Raw genomic sequence first — 18499 nt, forward strand, 5'->3', positions numbered from 1 at the left:
GCTTCTCTATTGGTTGTGGATGGCGTTCCCACGATTTTCCTTAGTTCTTCTTTTTCCTCTCCTTTGTCTGCATGAAGCGATGAGACATGAGCAATGAGACTCTCGAGTCTTCCTTGTTTTCCCGACACGCAGGGTGCTTTCTTTGGTCAAGACCTACAGCATTTAATCGGCGTGGCGGAAATCAGTTCTAATTTGGTTCTTGCTTCCTCCTTTTCGTGTTTGTTTACTTTCGGGTCTCTCATCGAGTCCCTCTGTACATATTACTTGTTGGGTGTACCTTGATCATTGGCGCAACACTTTTAACGTGCATGAATAAGCCGTTGTCACACACATTTCCAGATGACCTTCAACTTGATTGTTATCTCTCTCATGGTTCTCCAAGTTCACGTCTTAACTTGACTTTTCCCTGTGGGCATTATTAAGCCAGGTTTCAAAGACGATGCAATAGTCCTTCATACTATTTATGCCTCCTACCGCCTTCGTCGGACATGGCACTCCGCAGAGGACGGAGTAGAACCTTCCTGAATACACATGTTCATCAAGTTTATCTCCTGGGAGATGAAGACCAAGATCCTGGGTCAAAGTTCGATCTTGTATTTTTTGAATTGATCACTCCACTCGTAAATCCCCACAGGAGCAACTCGTCTACGGAGTATGCCGTCGACGCTAAAAGTCGGAAAATAATCCAACACGTCATGGGTCCCCAGGGTAGCAGTCAACGCTTCAAGTTCTTTCCGGCTCGATCCCCAGGCACTTGGTCTTACACGATAACCCTCATTGGTGCACTCTCAGAGAAATTCTGCTGACGCGACTTCTAACTTGTAAGTTGTTGATAGTATGTGGTAATCATCATAAAAATTTAGATTCTGAAAATTCAAATCCGCAGACAGAGTGAGTGTAAATCGTATATCCCTGAATGTATGTAGTACCTGAATGCTCCCTCCATGTAGGTCCTACTCACTGTTGCATTAAGAGATCGATTCGTACGCCTTGGGCCTATTGTGCACGAGAATTGACTGCGATCACGTACATCATGTCCCCACATATGATAGATACTCTCACTGCTTTGTCATTTCGCTCTTATAAAAAACCACTGGGACATCTCCAAGTCAATAGAAGCTTGAACCCCCATCCCATCAACCACAGATGCATTTACACGTGCAGCCGCTAGCCTAGACAAGGTTAGTCTAGAGTACTTAGATATCAAAGACATTTGCGCGCGGTGTATTCTTTTTTTTTTAAAAAAAAAATCAATGCGAGAGAGGAAAGGGCGAGATTTGCAATAAGAAAACCAAAACAAAGTTGACATCCAGTTATGATCAGGGACAGGAGCTCGCGGTAGATAGGATGGATATTTAGACAAGTATGTGAAGAAGAATCGCTTCTACTCCGGACGACATGCCAGACTTCTTTTTTTGTCGGGAGCTCACGTCTTGAAACGCACCATGTCTCATTCTGGAGATTGACTCCGAACAAAACGACCAAGACGAGGCTTCATGATGGACCCGAAGCTGTGCTCGGCTCGCTCCCGATTACGGGGCTTGGGACCACCAGTACTGGCAGATCCCGTCATGGCAGCATTGTCGCAAACCCAGAGTGCCCATCCCAAGCAGACACTTGGTAGATGAGGCATGCAAGTATTAAGGTAGATGAAATGTAAATCACGATTCGCGCCCAAGTCGGCTTATTAGAACGCTTAGCTTTTCTCTTCTTTGGCCTCTTCTTTGGCCTCTTCTTTGGCCTCTTCTTTGGCCTCTTCTTTGGCCTTTGGGGAGTATCTCCATCGGTCCCAGTTCTCCAGTACCCACCAGTTGGCGACATAGGATGCGTTGTAGAGCCAGTTGAGAACTTCTTCATTATCGTACTCCTTCTCCAGCGCGGCCGCTAGATCGGCAAGGCTGAAGCGCTCGATCGGGTTGAGTTCGTTCGGATCCTTGGACACATCGGAGAAGCGCCATTCCACGTCGTTGACTAGCGGGATCACCAGGCGGAACTCGGGGCGGGCAGCCGACCGAACAGATAGCCAAGAACCACCGGTGTTCATGACTGTGAAATGCCAGGCTTCGCGTCCATCCTTCTCGACGACCTGTGGTCGGATCAGGGATTGGCCTTCGTACAGCGAGCGAATGTCGCGGGCAGAACGTGTGCTGTCCTCGCTAAGGGATGCCGACTCGATCAACAAGTCAATGATGGTAGGGACAATCTGGGTGCTGATGACTGGGGCATCAATCTGAACGGGAGGGAGTTGAGGGTGTGCAATGACGATGGGGACTTTGAAGCTACCGACGTGAGGGTTGTCATAGGGAGTGATACCGCCGTCGTTGGGGAGGGAAAGGCCGTGATCTCCAGCCATGACAAACAAGGTCTCATTGGCAACTCCCTTTTCCTCTAGGATATCGATAAGATTTGAGAGCCAATCATCCACATAACCAACCGAGTTCAGGTATCGATTCATATCGTTGTTAGCCCCGGATTTTGAGCCCATCAAATCTTCATAGGCGTCATTCGGAACTCCCCACGGATGGTGAGTGGTACTCGTGAGGTGGCCGAGGAAGAGACGCTGGTGGTCCCGTTCCGCATCATCGATGGCATCACGGATGTACTCCCGAAGCTCGGATTCCGGAAAGCCATAGTAGTTCACCTCGGCACTGGTGACAGGATAATGCTTGGCCTCGGGCTTGATGATGGTCTCTTTGGTCTGTTTGTCTCGGAATCCCAAGTGGGGGGTCAATAGATTTTGGTTATCGTACATTTCGGTGACTGACATCATAAAAGTCGAATGCCATGGCCATTTGGTGAAGTCATTGGTCTCATTAGTGATATCCGGTTGCTGATTGAGCATGTCGAAGACGTGGGGCAGACATGGCTGGTAGATATGGTGTTCGAATTCGCGGTTAAAGTCGGCGACCAATGGGGTCACACCACAGAAACTTCCGGTCAAACTCTTGAGCGTGTAGGTGGACGAGGTGATGGCGTCCTTGGCGCTGATGCCACCATAGGCTTTGCGGCCAAAACGGGTATTTTCGTGCTCAAATCCATTAGGGAAGTTGGTCAAAAACTCAGCCGTACGGGTGAGATTTGCAAGGCGGTCGACAACCTCGGGGGGAATCGTCTTGTCCTTCCATGTTTCCGCAATACGCTTGTACATGAAACTGTCCTTCTGCAGGGGGAAGATATCGGCGCGCGAACTCTCAAGTTTCAAGAAAACTACATGCTTGATCTTGACATCGCCGCTGGCCAGTGCGTTATGAATGTCCTCAAGCACCGGTTTGTCGAGATTGGAGATGCGTAATGGGTCCTCTTGCGGGCTGTAATGAAGTGCCAGGGGATCTGATTTATCCCAATCCTCGAAACCGGCGATCGGTTCCTTAGACATCCAGCTCCACCGGGGTGCTGGGCGCAATGCAGTGACTCGATCCAAATAATCAAAACGCTCCGGCGTGCCGGTGGTATCGACGGGGGAGTGACGCTCCGCGCCATCAATGATAGTAGTCAAGGGCAAGGTGGTGGACATGTACATGTATACTGGGTCCCACGGTCGCATCAATCGGAGCAAGAGGTAAAGACCAAACAATCCCAGGATGAGGGCCCGTTGGGGCACACCATCGGTAACCCGCTTGGACCCCGGCAGGCGGTTGGGCAGTCGCGCAGTATTCAGGAGATGGTACCCTTCTTCGTCATCACTGATATCATCGTTGTCATCCATGGTGATTCGTTCATAGCTTCGAGGGTCTGGAAGGTCGGGTGCTGGGGATTTGGATGGCCAGAAGCGCCGCAGCAGAGGCTCCACGTGTGGCCGCACACGAGCAAACAACCATCGAACAGGCCAGGCCCAGACATGTAGGATTCCTCCAGTGATTGCATGAATGGCATGAGCGGCAAACAATGAGGTTGTGAGAAGAATGCCTTCGACAATCAAAAACCCGGTCAAGCCGGTGAGTAGGGTATGAATGGCAGCGGCATCACCATTGAAGGATTTGGCTTGGCGCCAGTGGATCTCAGCACCGGTGAAGACATAAAAGGAGGTATTGGCAGCAGCCATGAAGGAGACGATAAGACTGTAGCATATTTGTTAGAGAAATCAATTCCAGATCCAATTCAAGAATTCCAATCCAATCCAATCCAATCCAAAGGTGCATTGAAGTTGAGAAAGGGGGCACGTGGACACTTGCCTAGACGGGATAACCAAGATTGCCAGCAGGGCGGCTCCCGGTCGCCACGCGACCTTCTGGGCAAAAATGCGAAACAGCAATAGTATCATCACATCTTGAAAAAGGAAGGTACTACCCCATAACAGAAGTCGGGGAAGAGGCAGAGAGTGAATATGAGCATAAATATGAAGTAATTTGGCACTAATCAACGAAAGAAAGGCCAGAGTAAAAAAATACCGACGAGCAAAGTCCCATACGGCATCCAGGGTCTCACCAGGAGACTGACGAACACGTCGGATGCCGTGGCTTAAATAAGCATGAACAGCGTGAACGACTTTCATGATATATATGGATGAAATGAAAAGATCACTATACACTTCACATCCCCTAAAGAAAAAAAGAGGAGGAAGTAAAAGGAGAAGGACTCCCAAGGGTCTTTGAATGCCAAGACATCCTGAGATGTGGAGACATTTGGGTTACGGCCTTTGATGCTTGGGATTTCATGGGATTTCCGAGTATTTTTCAGGATTTGGTAGGGTTTCACTGTCTTTCACTGTCTTTCACCGGATTTCACCAGATTTCACCAGATTTCACCAGATTTCACCAGATTTCACCAGATTTCACCAGATTTCACATTGCTCAGTAGGGATTGATTCTGATCATGGCACTAAAAGATCACTAACCGCTCATTCGATTTATGTTTTGGTATGGTTTAGTATACTACTCTGTTGCACTACAAAGATGGTCAAGTGCCCCCCCCCTCCCCCAAGTCCTCCCCCAAGTCCTCCCCCAAGCCTCCAAGAAAAGCCCAGCCAAGAACAGCCCCGCTCTCCGGACTCGATCCAAAAGCAAAAAATCCCCAAAAATCCAAAATCTGGTTTCTTCTCTTTCTCTCTTGAATATGTGTGCTCATCATGTTAGGGAGCTTATTCAGTTGGATCTCACTCCTTTTGGAGCCGGCCTTTCAAGTCCCGTTGATTGAACCTCAACCTAGACTCAAGGCGGAAAATAATTTAGCCATTCCTGTACAGGGTCCCTGGCAAGATATCATCACTGGCCATTATGCGATCCCTCCCATATTGAAAATTCATGACCGGAACAGTGTTGTCAAATGGAGTTGGCAACGAGAAGATGTCACTCAACCTCTGCCTCCTCTGATTCGGAGTGGTTTATATAGTGGTTACAACGATGCGACCGAGATGAAGTGGATGCGAGGCGGTAAAAGCGTCGCTGCCATCTACAGTGCCCTTATTGTCGTCATCAACCATACCCCCGATCAGCCCGCTACCGATAAGAGAATCACCTTCGCCCTCAACAGAGCGAATGATGTCCTAAACAATGCTCATACTGTCGAGCCGTTGCCTGGTGATCGCCTCGCGGTCGGAACCACCGGACAGCGACCTTGGGATGGTATTTTAGTCTACAACATGAGCGAGGCTCTCCCCCTCGTCAATGAACCTCCCGTACTGCAAAGGATCGAAGGTCTCCGGGCGATCCATGCCCTGATCTGGGATGAGCAGGGTCAGATGTTGTGGGCGACCGGTACCGATGCCGCGGCCGATGGTTCCGATCCTGTTCCGGCCCACGGCGTCATTCAAGGATACCCCTTCGATGCCGAGACGGGCCTACTCGGCATAGATGAAGCCTATCGATTCCGCTTCCCCGAATATTACGATATCGACGTGGAATGGGGACACGGATACAGCTGGTGGGCCGGGCCCCATGATCTCGTCCCCGTCCCCAATGAACGAGTATTCCTCGTCTCCAACGATATCGGTCTTCATGCCTTTGATATCGATAAAATGAATTTCACTACGGAATACGACGAAGTCATTGAGAAATATATGCCTGGCTTCGAGGTCACCACCACCGATCGTCATGGGATCACCCGCCAGGGAGAATACGTGGAGTTGCCGCAATCAGACCTCAAGGGGTTCAGTCTCGCCCCCGATGGAAGTTTCCTATACACCCAGTCTCTATGGCGGCTATACCGAGGGAACTATACCAGTCTCGTGGTTGATGGTGTGCGTCACCAGATCATGAAAGGGAATGAAATCTATCGGTCGCGATGGTTCGGAGACATCGATGGCTGGCCCAAACCAAAGACATAGATGTTTTGGGGAGATGCGAACCCCAGTTCAGTTATACAGCACGCCCAGGTGGGCTCCAACATACCTAAATCTTGAGATGTAATTCATGTTCAGACTAAGACATAGCTTCGCTGGCTTATGCCCCAGCTCATCTCTGCTCCCCGACCTTGATTGCTCACGCGACCTCCCATATATGCCAGCCCTGATTTCTACTTTCCCCCCATCTTCCTTTTTTTCTTTTTTCTTTTCCTGTTTTCACAATTTTTTTTGGGTTAGAATAGAGTTTGTCGATCTCGGGAAAGGCGTCTTGTTGCTTTTTCTTTGTGTTACAATACCCGTGGACATCAGATATCTTCCGTTGACGTCTACAACTTGTGCGGTATACCCCGAATGTGTCCGTTTTAGGAAAGTTCCAAGTTCAAACACGCTACGCCGTGTTCGTGTTGAAAAAAGAACCTTTTCCGCTCTGGCCCCCTTGCTAGCGTGACGCAAGCAAAATCTCAAAATAACCGAAATCCTAGTTTAATAGCAGGCCGATTTGTTATCAATTCCAAATAGGCCGATACGTCCTGCATGGCTCATACGGTGTACAATTTGGACCGCAAGTTTTGCAACCCCAAACCTCGGGTCGCCCCAATAAGCCCATTACCACAAGGGTAGTAGAGAGTGCTCCGGTCATGTATGTTGTACTCCGTACTGGTCTTAAAAGTCAAATTATGGCCTTCTTCGAAACTTGTTCTCTTGGGCTTCTAACTCCATTTACATATGTTGTAGGCTCCGTGACCTCTCCATGGCAATGTCGATCGTGAAGCCCTGAGCCACTCGCTACCAATTGAGGACCTTTTCCATCGCACTCGGCTGCCGGGGGCCATCAGGGCTGCCTCGCGTACGCGTGGATCCGGTTCCAAGACGACGAATCGGACAAGAGCGGAGAATCAGCCTACGCCATTGCCAAGGCCGGGAACCGAGCAAGAAAATTTACCGGATTTTTACATGCAAGTTCGATGAAACTTGGAAAAAATTCATCCATTCAACAGCGATAAGCCATACCCAATTAGGCCGGAGAAAGTTGATATGATTCAGTCCGTAGTGCTTGGCTCCCACGGGTTCGCCCTTTTCAATACGAAAACATGATCGGAGGGAAAAAACCCTTACACAAATGTGTGTTTGTTAATTAATTTGTTTGTTGATTGAGGAAGAAAATTAATTACAGAGGACTCCTTCCACAAGATATTCATATCGACAAGAAGAGTCGCTTGCGTTTGCAGCTTTGTGACGTATTTGCGGTACGTCTCGATGTCTTTTCAAATATCTTTTTCCCCAGAGATTATTTGCCCTTCTTCGTTTCATGGAGAGACCTTGAAAAGGCGAAGAAGACGATTAGTTTGTGAAACTAACCTTTCTATGTACATCATTTAATGTATTCAGTTGGCTGGAAAAATAGCGAATTTTTGTTCCATTTCCTACAGGGATGGCCTAAAACGATATCCCCCCCTCATCTCGCAAACGAAAGCGACCAGTTGACTTCAATTGAAGAGCAAGTCTAGCCAGGGAAACTTGAAGCAAGCTGCTGGTCATCTCATCGAAAAGTCGAGTCGTTCCGGATCAGTAAAACCCTCAACGATACTCACGCATCGACAAGGCCCTTTCGCTCTAGGAATGGTGGGATCTCGGCTATTATCGCTGTAGACTAATAAATTGTGCTTTGCGAAGGCTGATTTCTACAAGCCAGATGTATCTTCTCGTGTGTCGGGGAGCCGGTCCATGTGACTTCTGGTTTGTGTTTGCCCGCCCAAGTCCACTTGAGCATCTGGAGGAAGGAATTTCCCATATCAGCTATTCGTCCTCTAAATGGCCACTTTGAGAGTCTTTCTATACTTAATTCTCCTTCTTGAGCCAGATGGTTAGTGGCTTCGTCTGAATGTAGCATGTCTCCAACACAAATCTTAACTTGTTAGCAGATTGAGATTTTAGCTATTTTAACATGCTGAAATCCTTTGGACCCTTCACTTGGTACGAAATAAGTATTGATGCTTAGCAGCGCTACAATACTATAAATGCGAGTTTGGAGGGGAAACTTCGGATTGTTTCCCTTCGGTTGGGTTGCTCACCCCCTTCTTTCTCGGATAAACTAGAGTCATTTTTTTGTAGTCATCTTCTAGAATCACGGGAACAACATCAATATATATGCCAAGGGGTTTGAAAACGGAATACAAGACAAGGTCAGCACCGTTGAGTGCCCTAGGAAGTAGCGTTGGAGCCTCTTCGGATGTATAGGGATAAGCGTGAAAGCAATAGAACCCAAAAGCGCCACCTAGGGAGAGTTAGCTTGGCATCCTAGGTTGAAACAACGGTGCATAGCAAAAACAACCTCTTTCAAAAAGCTAGACTCTGTGATAAGTTCTTTCAAGAAGCTATACAGCGATAAGCTCCTTGGGTCAACAATCAAGCTTGGCGGAATCGATCCTCCTACTGGCTCGGTTCCATAGAGGTTATCTGTCAAGCTGATACGTTCACCGTCCGTGATTGTTTCAATCTCGTGCTCGTAGTCACTATAGAGTACTGCCCATTGATTTGCAGACGTATGGTGACCCTAGTTGAACACGACCTGTTTTCCCTCGTGCTGAACGACCAAGTTGCCCCTTTGAACTGAGAGGGTAGGCAAACAACCAGCGAACCGATCTGACTCTGGGATCGTGGCTTGTCAATATACTGCTGGAAAGGTTAGATGGTCCCGAGTAAACCTATCGTTAACAAGCTCATTAAAATTTGTCGCAGAAGATGTTTTTTGGTTTGTGTACATTCAATTTGTACAACTCAGCTTTCAACTTCCGGAAGGGTAAGGAGTTTTGAGACACTGTGTTGCAGCTTGGAAGGAGAGTTTGCTCCACATTTGAATGATTCCAAAGTCTGATGAAGGAAAGCTGGTAGAAGAAATTTCGGGGCTCAGGTTTTCCAGATTTCCGATACTGAGGATCTATATAACACCTTCCTGCCTTCTGCCAAAGCTTGCAGGATCGCAATCTACCACTAACCGATGCAAATCATCGGATGTAGATTTGCAGTCAGCGTTCGAGTCAAGCCGTAGAGTCAACAACATAACCGCGGGATATTGTCGCCAAATGTACGCCGGAAGATTCTCACTGGCGGAGACACGGAGATGGTTTGGGAGAATGTGGAACCAAGCTGCAGATTTTGTATCAATCGGAACAAGATCTCCACAGACACAGGATGTATAAACCTTTTTTCTGACAACGAATGCCTTCAGCTGACGAGAAAATTTTGTTGAACGAGAGCTTTGCTAACAGTGGAGCTGTAGACTCAAAACCCTTCTTGTCAGAGACAGAGGTAGAAGAAACCATATTGGGTTAAACAAATGGTAAATGGGGAAAACCAAGGGTTGGAAGGAAGAGAGGCAGAGGATGGAGAGAAGATGTGGAGGGATGAGAGGGAGCAAACAGAGTTTGATTGTCCGGATAAAAACTTGGAAGCGTGGCTTTGATACCTACCTACATACGTGCATTCATGCGTATATACATGTTTACTTCCAATGTATGTCTACTAAACCTGTTGACTGCATTCATAGGTTGGTGTCAAATATGCAATCTGCAATACTCTTCTATAAATACTACTCGCAGCTGGTATCTGACAGCACTACGACACATAATATGGTACCTTGAGCAGATGCCTGATTCGTTGTCTTTTATGCGATTTCTCTGGGAGTCTCATTAACTCAAGTCCGGATCATTTCAAGAGCGGGTGCTTTTCAACCAACCGATGTGTTTTCTTAAAGGCTCATCTCCCTGTAGTGGAGAGAGGTCTTCTTACTTGCCTTTCCACTGCAACATCCGCATCTATGATACTCCATACTCCCACTTTGGAGTAAGTCACTCTTCTAGCTTAGCATTGAATGCTTCCTTGCAGTTCTGAATAACTAGTCTCTGGCAGGTAAGTGTTACCTTGTGATTTGAAGAGGACAAAGCTAGCAACCAGCACGCACGTATCCGGGTGAAAGCCTTCTGGTGCGATTCACATAAACTCAAACAAGGCCCTCGGTCTTTTAGATCTTGCTGGGTAGGCTAGAGCGTACTGGCGTTGGGTAATAGCTAAGAACAAGGTTTTGGGCCGCGCATAGCGCGGCCTCCCTCCCTTGCTAAGCCCTTGTACATGGAAAATTAAGCTAACAACATATATTAGAGAAAGAACAACCACAATTCTGCTATTTTTAGTAAGTTATCTCCTTTCTCATGGTCTATCCATAATAGTCTTCTCTTTTGGAGCTTGGAGACCTAATTCTATAGGGACTTCATAGCCCTTGTACATGCAATATCAGGTATATCCTCCGTCTTCTTAAGAAGGTAATTGTGTAACCCAGTCAATTTGTATATAGCACAGATACATGTCAATGAACAAAAGGTAGGCATAGGTCAAATGTCGGTTTTTTTTAAAAGTATAGAGGGTAATGTAAGCATATTGTTCTGCAGTTGGCTACATTACATGCTACTCGGCGTTAATTCATTGGGAATAGGAATCCCGACGCCTTAATGATGAGCAAAGACCTATAGCTACATACCATGATAAGGATCAACGTAAGTCTACATACACGCAATGAATACCCTATACATATCCCAACCACGCTAACGGCGCTTACGCCTCTTAGACGTGTCGTCGGTCTCGGTTTCAACTGCAATCTAACGGTCAGCATGACCATCATTATCTGCAGTGGCCGTGGATTTCCTTGACTTCCGGGACTTCTTCTTCTTCCTCTCCGGTTCTGGGACTGGAGAAGGAGAACGCCGCCGTTTCGGGGACTCCGGAGGTGGAGACCCGTCTATTGACGTAGGATCATAATCATTATTAACGGAAGATTCACCTGGAGAAGAAGGTATAGAAGCCGCTCGGATTTGTGGTGAAGGTGTTTCCTGGCGAGGGGAAGGGCTAGTAGTGGGGGATTCATTACGTGATATGGTAGTCCTAGGGGTTGAGGGTTTATCTGGCATTGGAGCCTCGGACATGCCTTCACCGAGCGCACGGCGACGACGTCGGCCTGGTATAGTCGAAACGGAAGGTATAGCGGCCTTCGCCGTGGACAGTGCCCTAGACAGAAAAGAGAGAGATGAAACTACCATACAGAGACATTGCTGGTTCTGGTAGGTACTATATCTAACCCAATCACCTGAGGCCTGGAGCTGCCTCCTAGGAGCTGGTGTGGGGAAATTCTGCCAGCGTTCGGTTTTCGGCAAGGCACAGACAACATTGAAAGAAGTCAACATCTCAGGCTTATTATCCAGGGCACGGGACCTCTCGTTATTGTACACAGTGGTACTAAGAACGAAGATACGGTTACCGCTAGGATCAGTTGTCCCACTGGTAAAAGTACCAATGAAAGATAACGAACCATTGGCCATAGCAGGTGCGTATCTATCGTATTCCGAATCATTAGGGTCACCAGGAATACTACAATAATATAAGTGGAAATTTATAGAGCGGAGAGAGATTGATATATACGGAACGAACTGGTCTGCACGCACAGAGACACACGGGGCGCCGTTATCGGGTGTACGGATAGATGGTATACCCTAAACAATTGCTACCGCATCATCTTCCACCGGTTACAGTAATCGACTGTGAGAGGGAGGCCATCTAAGGAATTAATCATATCCGAAGATGAGGGTATGTCGGCCCTTGAGATGAAGTCAGACAACTCATCCTGATAGCCTTTGGGTCTGCAGGGGAGCTACCAATCATAACAATCCCCGCAAAGAAACAATGTGTATTCTACGTAGTAGCTGAAGAAAGAGGGCCTGAGGTACTCGATATATTGAATGATAAAGTAAATGAGAAAGAAAGATAGGTTGAAGATAGAAAGTAGGGGACAATAGAGGTTTTATAAATATAAATATAAAAGAAGAATTGTTCAGTTTATTCCGGAGACCGGAAAAAAGAAAGTACGGAATTTAAAGATCATCCTTTATCATAAAACACAATGTCGAGTAAGAGATATATGTACTCAATAAATGTAGTATACTATACTCTTCTACCTAAAGTTAAAGCTCGCCGACGGCTTGCTAATGTGCGAGAGAGGGGGACCCTGATATCCTGAGAACCTGGTAGTTGTAAAAAGGGGGCAAAAAACCTCACGGTAAACCACATTGTTCATAACCTTTTCAATATTCTCGGGATGTAAAAGGACCTATACCTGACTTGCGTCCGATGAGCGGGAGAATGCAATATAGAGCTGGCCGTGCGCAAAAGGAGATATACGGAGATCGAGGCCTACCCTAGCAAGCGATTGACCTTGTGATTTATTGATAGTCATAGCAAAGGCTAGCCGTATTGGGAACTGCACACGATTAACTATAAATGCATAGTCATTGTCCTTTGAGGTCAAGGTGATAGGGAAGATCAGGCGCGTTTCCCCAAGGCATGAACCACTCATAATTGATACCTCAAGACATCGAGGACGGATATTGGTCACAATCATACGGGTACCATTTCAAAGGCCGTTACGCGGATCGATATTCCGAAGCAGCATTACCGGAGCGCCCTTCTTTACGCGAATATCACTTAATGGGAAACCATTCGGAGATAGAGTGCGTAGATATTGCGGTGTTAAATCTTCCCGTAGATCAATTTCAGAATTGAGACCGGCACCAAGGTCACATGAGTCTGATAACTTTAAACTCCATTCTTCGGTTGGGAGAAACGGAAGAATAGACTCATTAAAGGCATCAACATCAGTATTCTTTGTTGTTAGAATAGCGCGCTCCGCAAAGAACCGACAGGAACGTGAGAGAGTTATAGGATCGGCCACATTAGCTAACCGATGCAAGTCATCTTCGGGATAAGTTGAGTCCACAAATTTATCTACCTTATAGCCTGTATTTGGGAGGAGACAACCTAGTACCGGAATCAACCCCTCCATCGCTTCATCCGTACAAAGCTGGGAAAGCCATCGGGCGAGGGAGACATTGGCAGGATTTATTGAGCGAAGGCGCATATTTTCAACCAATGAGAGAATTTGGATTAAAGAATCCCAGACATAGGCAAACTGTAGAGTGGATTGAACAATCGAGGCGCGGGTATTACTACCCTGAGGACCAATTGGTAGCGTTTGTTGGAAGTCACCGCCAAAGACTGTCGGAATACCACCAAAGGGTAGCTGGCTTGCCCCAGGGTAGTCAGTTTCGCGAATATCACGAAGCATCCTATCCACCGCATCAAAAACATCCCGATATGTCATAGGGGTTTCGTCCCAGATGATCCAATGTATCGGCCGGAGATCAAGTCCTTTGCCTTATTTAGCGTCAATTCCGCAGTAGCCCGATCAGGGCCCTTGTGTAAATACTTATGCAAGTACTTCACAGCGAACATCCCAGCACAGACCTCAACATTGATATGTGCGCGGTATTTACGGAGAAGGAATGGATTAAAAGTAACCACCTATTCGTTACCAATCTGGATATCTTGATCACGATATAATGGCTGCTTCACTGTGTGACTGAACCCTTGACGGCGTTGGTAAATGGGGTATGCGTTATCTGGTGGAATTGTCTCATTGGTAAAAGGCTTCGGAAAGCTTTTTGAGCATACCTTCCGCCCATTCTTTTCGACCATACAGACGGCATTGGGGTGAAGGTCTCCGCAGGGGCCGTGCATCATGTAAGACGTTACCAATTCGAAAAGCATAGGATCTTCATCAGGGTCCGGGAGTTTTGCACAGACAAAGTCATCAATAACACGTGGGTTATGATGGTCGAAATTTGAGATCCAAAAAAGGATATGAGAGTGAGGCAGGCCTCGCTTTTGATACTCGATAACAAACACATATGCCTAGCAATGACTGAATATCTTATGCTTAAGAAAGTCATCTATCAACTGCTTACGCTTCATTTCAAAACCCGGGCAATCAGGTCTGCGCGGTCCCCGTGTCGTTGTGATGGGTCACCATTTGTATATTTGTATAGATTGCGTTGGACCTCCGGCCAATTGGGATTCGCTGTGAATGTAACGAATAGAGACGGTGTTCCATACTGCTGTATAATTGCAATAGAGTTACGGAATGAGTTTGTCCTATCGCGGGGGCCACCTTTATATGAAGAGGGTAAAATGACTGGGCGCCCAGTGCCCGGTAGCGATAGGGGATCCAATTCATCAAAAATCGAACCCCGCATACAGCATTTTTCAATGCCATCAATTGTAACTTGAACCTCATTCTTGAAAAAAAGGGCATGGCACTTACAACATTCCACGACCAAGTCCCCAATATCTAACGCATCAGGTATCTCTAAACTGGACTGAAAGCCACGTGGGACCCCCGCCCGTCGACGTACACGCTGGTTAACTGCCCTACAGGGACCACAGAACCGGTACCTTCGAAGGGACAGTGGAAGGCGAACGCCACATGAGTTGCAACAACGTAGCGTAGGGGGCGGCACTGGTGTTCCAAGTATTCCAGTCCGGGGAGAGGGAAATGTCTGACGCCCGGGTGTCATAGGCGTCGCCGGTGGTCTTGAACTTGGGGATGGGACAATGGGCCGGAATGGCGAAGAGGGAGCGTGTATTAACATTGGCAGAGGCGTCTCGATAGGGGTAGGTAGAGGGGTATTGGCAGTTGAACGTTGGGATACTTGCCGACGGCGGCAACGGTGGCAGACACGACGGGATTGTTCATACTGTGGGAGGACATTGGAACATGTATCACATACTCGAGGAGTAGAAGAGATAGTGAACAGAGCTGGCAGAGTAGTCTGATCCTGCGTACGACATGGCTGGCACCTGGCATATTTCGAACGGGCAGGAAAGCCAATGCCACAACTGGCACAGTGACGGGTTTCACCGTTTCTGGTGATCCACTTGTCTTCGCCGCGGCGGACGGCAGTAGTACATGGTGGACATCTGGCCGATTGGACCCGACGACGCTCATCTGGTAACCCAGCGAAGGGAGTAGAAGAACCACAGCGGGTACAAAAGATACTTGAGACGGTTGGCATTGTCTATTCCAAGGATTCCAAGGATGGGATAAAGTGAGGTATCAGGGAAGGTATATTGATAGAGGAAGTAAGTGAGTCGTGGGCAGTTATATATAGTAGGCAAGCCCTAGCCCTCGGCTGTATAGGTGGAGCGAAAGGCACTACACTAAATAAATGAGAGGATAAAATCAGTGGATAAGGTATATGTATTATACATTGGAATATTGTAGTGTACAAATGTGTAACATATATGCAGGATATTAATTTTTTTTTTTAGATATATATATTCAGACAATGGGGTCAATATACATATTATATAGCAGTGTAAAGGATATAAAATCCAGTTTGCAAAGAAATGGAGTTAATTATGCATATAAATATAGGTGAAGAAGGGTTTTTAGGTGAAGAAGGGTATACATGAGTAGTAAAGAATAAGTAGTAAAGATTATGTGACTTGGAATTAGTCCAGAAAAATTATACATAGACCACTTTTGATATAATGATATCAAGAATATGCCCACGTGGCCTAGTGGTCAAACACACCTACAATGGTTGGATGTTCGAAACGGCCCTTTGTCATTTAAAATTTTGCAATTTTCCACGGCGCAAAAAGCGGTAAGTGTGCCAGAGAGCAACTCTACATTTTGATTGGTGCTTGGCGGAACGGAACATGGTGATTGGTCTGGCAATACTGGACCTTGCAAATAGTAGATAGATGAGTACCAGCTAAACCGACTCTCTAGTTGTATTATCAAACTGCTTGGACAATACTCTGGTTGGGAACAAGATCACCCGACGGCACAGAGTCTATACAGTGCGAAAGACATACTTCGCTTACAGAACTTGAAGATAATGGAGAAGCATACGTGTACAAGGAAGCCACTTGATGAACTCGAATCAAAATACATTGCTGCGAAGCTGCCCGCGCAATGGTGTGATTGATTGCTAGTTTTCAATACGAATCGTCCAATTAATAAGGTCATGAAGAAGTCTCGCAACGATCCACTTCTAGCTGCATAAGATTATCTGTAACTTCTTTTTGTTTTCGGATCGCCTTCTTTTTGGCTGAGCGAAACAACTTTATTTTGATACCCTTGCTTTCTCCAGACTCACCTTGCTTTTGGTTTTATGTCGATTGCCTGGAGGTTTTTTTTGGAATTTTTTGGATCATTTGTCCTAAGCCCGAAGAAATCTACTACACTGTTATGCGATACAACAACAAGTTCGAAATCAAAGTGTTTTCTTTCCCATCATCCGAATGACACTGCGGTCAAGTGCTTGGGTCGACCAGATTTAGACCCCGCGATACACTCTATGAATGAAAATGAGAAAATTTCTAAAGCTCCAAATCGACTGACAAAAAAGGACTGTCACCTGTGGCTACCTAATCATGCTAAAAGGGCGTGCACACTGCTGATACATGGGTGGATGTTAGTGGCCAACATGAAGCAAGCTATGCCCCTCATTTGAAGACTTAAATTTTTGAAACGAGATAGTAACATTAAACTGCAGTCTAGCGTTGGGGTTTAATCACTGTATTTTTTGATTTTCGGTGAGTCACGATCTGTCTGTTTAAAACCGTCGTGTAAACACATCAACTGGTTGTGTCGATCAAGATCGGTCCGGCATTCAGATCATGGTGCTTTTTCACTCTCCTGGAAATTTTTGGCATCCTTATTTACAAGCACTCCGACAGAGACTGCTCATGAGCAACCCAAAAGAGAGATAGAATTTCAATCGACTAGAAAAGCCGTCAACTCCTGCCATTCACTAGATCAAGCTGCTGCGCCGTCATTTTTCTGTCGTCTTTTCATGGACTTCCATTGGACAAGTCCAGCGCCAACAAATGAGAGTAGTGCGGCAGCAACAGACACGTAGAAGGTCTGAATGACGGCAATATTATAGGCGTATAAGACGAAAGGCAGAACACCTTTAGGCACGTGTTGGGATAGATTTGCAACTCCGACTTTTATTAATGCGTCTGGGTTGAGATTGGGAGTATTGGCCGTTATGCTGGCCACAAGGCGATTCTCAAAAACGGTTTGGGCAATCGAAATAAACGTTGCGCCACTGAGGCTCTGTGCAAATGTGATGATAGCAATTCCAATCGGTATGTCTTGTAATGGCAGTACCGTCTGAATTGCGTTGATGGATTGCTGGAAGCCAAGTCCTGCTCCGATTCCAAGAATGACTTGGTATCCGATCCACTGCGGTTGTCCGCTGTTTACTTTGAAAGTTGCACACAGTCCCGAGCCAATCGAGAGAAAGGCACTGCCAACGAACATGAGTGGCGCATAGTATCCAACGACATTTACCAGCAGCCCCCCTAAAGCAGAAAACAAAATCATAGTCACCACCATCGGTAGATTGTTGATTCCAGATTCTGATGCAGAATCTTCCTTTACTGCTTGAAACCAGATAGGAAGCTTGAAAATTTGTTAGCAATGAGACAGGGAGGATCGGGCTTAAAACTCACATAAAATCCAGGGACAAAAAAGGAGCCTCCTAGGAATGTGGCGTGAATTACTGCGCCAAGCACGTTTCGATTCTTGAGCAAACGGGGCGGTACTGTAGCGTCGTCCTGCTTCCAGATCTGGATAATGCACCATGTAAAACCGAATACCCCAAACAGAATAAATAGAGCAATTATTCGAGGGTTGCTCCAGCTGTATTTGGTGCCGCCCCACTGGAGGCATAGTAGAAGTGAGACGATCGCCGGGATGAATGCAAGCACACCAAGGGGATCCATCCGCTTTAGCTGCCCAACGCGGCTTTTTCTTGGTTTTGGCGACGTGGAATCCTTGAAGAAGAGTAAAATGACAATCCCAGTTAGAACACCAAAAGGCAGATTGATCCAAAAACACCATCTCCAACTGACATGATCAGTCAAGAGTCCCCCTATCCTGTGGCCAAGTTAGCCGCCATTCTTTGCGATTAAGATTGCAAGACTTACAGCGGTCCTGTAATCGTTGCAATCCCACTGGTACTGCCGATAATTCCAAAATAAAGGGCACGCCGGTGAAGAGGCACACTATTTGCGAGTACGAGTAGAGCACCCGGCGACAATCCTCCAGATCCGATGCCGGCAATTGCTCGCCCAAATATCAATCCCTTCGATGTTGGTGTGACTGCACATAATAGGGAACCAAGTTCAAACAAGCCAAGAGCTATCATATATGTCCACTTTGTCGAATAATATGTGTATACTTTGCCAAATGGTAGAGTGACGGCACATGTGGTTAAGAGGTAAGCACTGGCATACCACGATAAGTCGCCTAGTGAGTCA

General features: G+C 46.7%; 3 protein-coding genes across 3 annotated transcripts; 1 reads left to right on the forward strand and 2 right to left on the reverse strand.

The window, feature by feature from the left end:
• Window positions 1–1696: 1696 nt before the first annotated feature.
• Pdw03_8994 (Alkaline-phosphatase-like, core domain) lies at window positions 1697–4492 on the reverse strand (the record flags this gene model as incomplete). The annotated part of the gene is made up of 2 exons (XM_014679054.2): window positions 1697–4058; window positions 4173–4492. The coding sequence occupies 2 exons, from the start codon at window positions 4490–4492 to the stop codon at window positions 1697–1699; spliced, it is 2682 nt and encodes an 893-aa protein (XP_014534540.2).
• A 573-nt stretch (window positions 4493–5065) lies between these two features.
• Pdw03_8995 (WD40/YVTN repeat-like-containing domain protein) lies at window positions 5066–6262 on the forward strand (the record flags this gene model as incomplete). Its single annotated transcript, XM_014679053.1, has 1 exon — window positions 5066–6262. The coding sequence occupies one exon, from the start codon at window positions 5066–5068 to the stop codon at window positions 6260–6262; it is 1197 nt and encodes a 398-aa protein (XP_014534539.1).
• Window positions 6263–16988: 10726 nt separating this feature from the next.
• Pdw03_8996 (Major facilitator superfamily domain, general substrate transporter) lies at window positions 16989–17962 on the reverse strand (the record flags this gene model as incomplete). Its single annotated transcript, XM_014679051.2, has 2 exons — window positions 16989–17639; window positions 17690–17962. The coding sequence occupies 2 exons, from the start codon at window positions 17960–17962 to the stop codon at window positions 16989–16991; spliced, it is 924 nt and encodes a 307-aa protein (XP_014534537.2).
• Between the last annotated feature and the right edge of the window lie 537 nt (window positions 17963–18499).

This window comes from Penicillium digitatum, chromosome 3, assembly GCF_016767815.1.
Source record: "Penicillium digitatum chromosome 3, complete sequence".
NCBI classification, from domain to species: Eukaryota; Fungi; Ascomycota; class Eurotiomycetes; order Eurotiales; family Aspergillaceae; genus Penicillium; species Penicillium digitatum.